This window comes from Xiphophorus maculatus, chromosome 16 (genome assembly GCF_002775205.1).
Source record: "Xiphophorus maculatus strain JP 163 A chromosome 16, X_maculatus-5.0-male, whole genome shotgun sequence".
In the NCBI taxonomy this organism is placed as follows: Eukaryota; Metazoa; Chordata; class Actinopteri; order Cyprinodontiformes; family Poeciliidae; genus Xiphophorus; species Xiphophorus maculatus.
Window position 1 is genome coordinate 12,169,629 of NC_036458.1, and position 3,853 is coordinate 12,173,481.

Genomic DNA, 3,853 nt, shown 5'->3' on the forward strand with positions numbered 1-3,853 from the left:
CTCTTGCTTGAATGAAGCTGAAGTTGGTTTCCAATTGCTGCTTCCAATTTGGGAAATGGCTAAAGGGCAATTCCACCTAATTTTTCACTGCAATCAGCATCTTTAATTTACTCTAGCTAAAAAACTACAACACCTAGACTCTTCAAATCTGGACTAGATTATTCTCAACTCATATCAGAATATTTAAAACCAAGTGTGGGATTTGTAAAACCTTTATCTGATTTGTGAAACTTCAATAAAGAACAATTCTAGTGTTATCCAAAATCATACAAGTTGTAAAGTCACCCATCATTGAAGTTTCACAAATCCCACACTTGGTTTTGAATATTGTGCTATTAGTAGAGAATAGTCTAGAGCAGGGGTCCCCAAACTTTTTCCTGCGAGGGCCACATAGCTGTTCCTTTCTCTGCTCGGGGGCCGGTCTTAGTTTTTGGAGAAAGATACCTTAGAAACTTATTGTCGGCGGGGGGGGGGGGGGGGGGGGGGGGGGGGGGGGCTGTTCTGTCTTTGAAACTGTCGACGGGGGGGGGGGGGGGGGGGGGGGGGGGGGGGGGGTTGCTGACTACGACACATTCGCGGTCGCTTTTAGATAGATTTTTACCCAGAATGGAAATGGAAAAAACCGTGAGTGAAACGGTGACTGGGACTGACTAGTATATATTTGAGGGAAAGTTAGTTTAACATCTGCTCAAGAGCCCCCTGGTGGTTGAAGAGAAATCCACAAACCAGAAAATACAATATATGAAAAAATACACTGAATGCTCTCTGGTATGAGGAGGCGGGCCAGATCCGGCATTGCCAGACCAAATGACGCAGGCCGTAGTTTGGGGACCCCTGGTCTAGAGAGTTTTTCATTTTGTAATTGTGATAAATAGTAGGGTTTACAGTAAATGGAGACTGTTATTTGTCATGTAAACAAATAATTATCTAGTTTGCATTGCTGCTTGATCCTTCAGCATCAGCAGCAAGATTCTTTTAACTCTGTTCCTGTAGTGGTGTCCTGAACTCAACACAGTAAAGTCACTGTGCTAACTAAGGTTGCTAACTAGGGTGCTGAGAGCCCAGTAGGCCTGGTCCTTGTCAAGATGCTGCTACTGTCTTTGAAATCAAATTTCTGCTATTTTTGCACGTTCAGGAGGAGAAGGGCAACACATCACAGGTGAGTCCCTTTCACGGTTTCAACTGAAGTTAGCTAACTTTAACCAACTGACAAAGAAATGTGTAGTTTCTGAGCCATGCTGTTTATGTACATGCACTGCAGCTAGATATTTTTACTATATGGAACATTTAATCTTCACAGATGCAACACTTCCATTAATGTTTCTGTAGGAACGGCTGCATAGATTATATTTCTGGTCTACTTCAGACTACATGTGCTTAAAGTTATTGTTAATGGCAGAAGCAACTTTTTCCAAGTTTGGTTCAATAATTAATTTGAATTACTTTGAGTGTGAAATGTTCATGCATGCAAGTTAAATCTCTGAAGAACATGTTAGCTTTTGTTTCAATACTTTGGTAATACTTAGAAGTATAAAGCTTGGCATCAGAGATATTATTTAATATTTTCCTTTGACCTCTTGACTCTCACACCCAAAATACTTGCACTAAAGTCACTGGGTCCATGACAGTTGAAGGATTTGAAGATAAGAGAATTTAAATATTAATATTTTACAGCTTTTCTCAGTTTGGGTGCATCTCTCAGAACAGAATTGAAATTCTTAAAACTACCTGTTCAATCTTCAAATTACTGTGTCACTTCTGCACATCAACAAATTTGTTTTGCAAGTTTTGCTTTTGTACATCATGTAGCTGGTTATGTACACTTCTATGCTTTTATAATTGTAATTTGCTTTTATCGTCTTGATCAAAATATGTTAACCCTCCTGTTGTCCTCGGGTCAAAATGACCCGCCACTGTGTTAAACCCCCCCCCCCCCAAACAATCCCCTAAATGTAATTTTTTTAACTTGAGATTTTAAGACTTTTCCTAGATTGGCCCAGACAATAGAAAAAGTTCAGTGTTGCTTTTATTCTCATTTCCATGTAAGCTGTACAAAAAAAGGTACAAAGATGGTCTTCAGGTCAAAATGACCCGTGAGGCAAATGGAGTTGAAATCAAGGTCACAGAGTTATTTACAAACCATAAAATGTTACAAAGTTTTAGTTGTGTCTCAGATCAATCAGTAGCAGAAGTGAGCAGAGAGTGGAAGGCCAATTTTCCGAGCCACAATGCCAGTCAAACTCTTTCACACCTACTCAAGACTGATGCGATTTGATGACCGTGAATCAAGACCAGCAAGACGTATGACAGACAAACTTGCAGCCATAAGAGAGGTATGGGACAAGTGGGTGGAGCGGTTGCCCTACCTCTACAATCCAGAGCCTGATGTAACAGTGGATGAGCAACTGGTTCCATTTAGAGGTAATCTGTTTTCATATTTGTAATAAAAGTGATTTTCACTATTGATTTCTTTGACTGTTTTCTGTGACACTGATACTAATCACTGATGCTAATGTCTTTTGTCCAAAGGTTGTTGTCCTTTCCGGCAGTATATGCCCAGCAAGCCAGCAAAATATGGGATCAAGTCATGGGTGGCTTCTGAATCAAGCTATGCTTGGAAAATGCAAGTCTATACTGGGAGGTCAACCAGTGGATGCCCAGAGAAGAACCAGGGGTTGCGAGTTGTGCTTGATGTGACAGAGGGACTGAGGGGTCACAATGTGACATGTGACAATTTCTTCAACTCTTATGAACTCGGACAGCAGCTCCTGAAGAGGAAGATCACCATGGTTGGTACAGTTCAAAAGAACAAGCCTGAGCTCCCACCTGCACTGCTTGGGTCAAAGGAGAGAGAGGTCTTCTCCTCAAAGTTTGCCTTCACACCCACCACCACTCTAGTTTCCTACCTCCCAAAGAAAAACAAGAATGTAGTTCTTCTGAGCACACTGCACAAAGACGGCGACATTAGTGACCGTGAGGACAGGAAGCCAATCATCATCCTGGAATAAAACCGAAACAAAGGAGGTGTGGACAACCTAGATAAGGTGATTGGAGCATATAGCTGCAGAAGAATGACTGCCCGCTGGCCCCTGGTCATCTTCCACAACATCATTGATGTGTCCTCCTACAATGCCTTTGTGATTTGGATAGAGATCAACCCAACCTGGATGTCTCATAAGCACAACAAGAAGAGGGTGTTCCTGGAGCAGCTAGGAAAGGCACTTGTAACTCCACTCATTGAAAGAAGGAAGCATGTCCCCCACACAGAAGCCTCAGCAGCGGTTGTGAAAGCTATTCAGAGTGCAGCAGCTCCTGATCAACCTGAGGATCCATCTACCACAGCCACTTCCTCAGCTAAGCCAAGTAAGAGGAAGAGATGTCAGTTCTGCCCTCAGACTGTAAAACACATACTGTGTGCTGCAGGTGTAAGAAATATATCTGCAAAGGCTGTGCACTTGCATACTGCCCTACATGTGCCAATTAGTTGAATGGGTTATGTTATTTTTCATATTTTTGTATTGTACATCCTCTTGTTCACTGGAGAAAAGTAAAAGAAAATTAGTCACTGTGATGAATAAAAATGCATTCGAAACTCATTTTGCACATTTTTTTTCTTAAGCTATAGAAATTCAAGTGGAGAGGGAAAAGTCAAGTATTCACACATTTTGTGGTGAGTGACAATATACAAGATAGAATTTGGTGTTTAAAATTCAATTAAGCTGCTTATATTGGGGGTTTATTGAAGACGGGTCATTTTGACCCGGAGGATAAAGGGTGTATACAGAAAATGAGGACAACAGGACAACAACGTGTCTGTGTTGAATTCTCAACTTCCAAAATAGCATCAGTTCAT

At 41.4% G+C, this 3,853-nt stretch overlaps 1 protein-coding gene across 1 annotated transcript; it reads left to right on the forward strand.

The window, feature by feature from the left end:
• Positions 1 to 2,082: 2,082 nt before the first annotated feature.
• LOC111611554 (piggyBac transposable element-derived protein 3-like) lies at positions 2,083 to 3,568 on the forward strand. The gene is made up of 2 exons (XM_023348416.1): positions 2,083 to 2,421; positions 2,530 to 3,568. Exons 1-2 carry the CDS (start codon positions 2,229 to 2,231, stop codon positions 3,006 to 3,008), a joined length of 672 nt encoding a protein of 223 aa, XP_023204184.1. The 5' UTR covers positions 2,083 to 2,228; the 3' UTR covers positions 3,009 to 3,568.
• Positions 3,569 to 3,853: the final 285 nt, after the last annotated feature.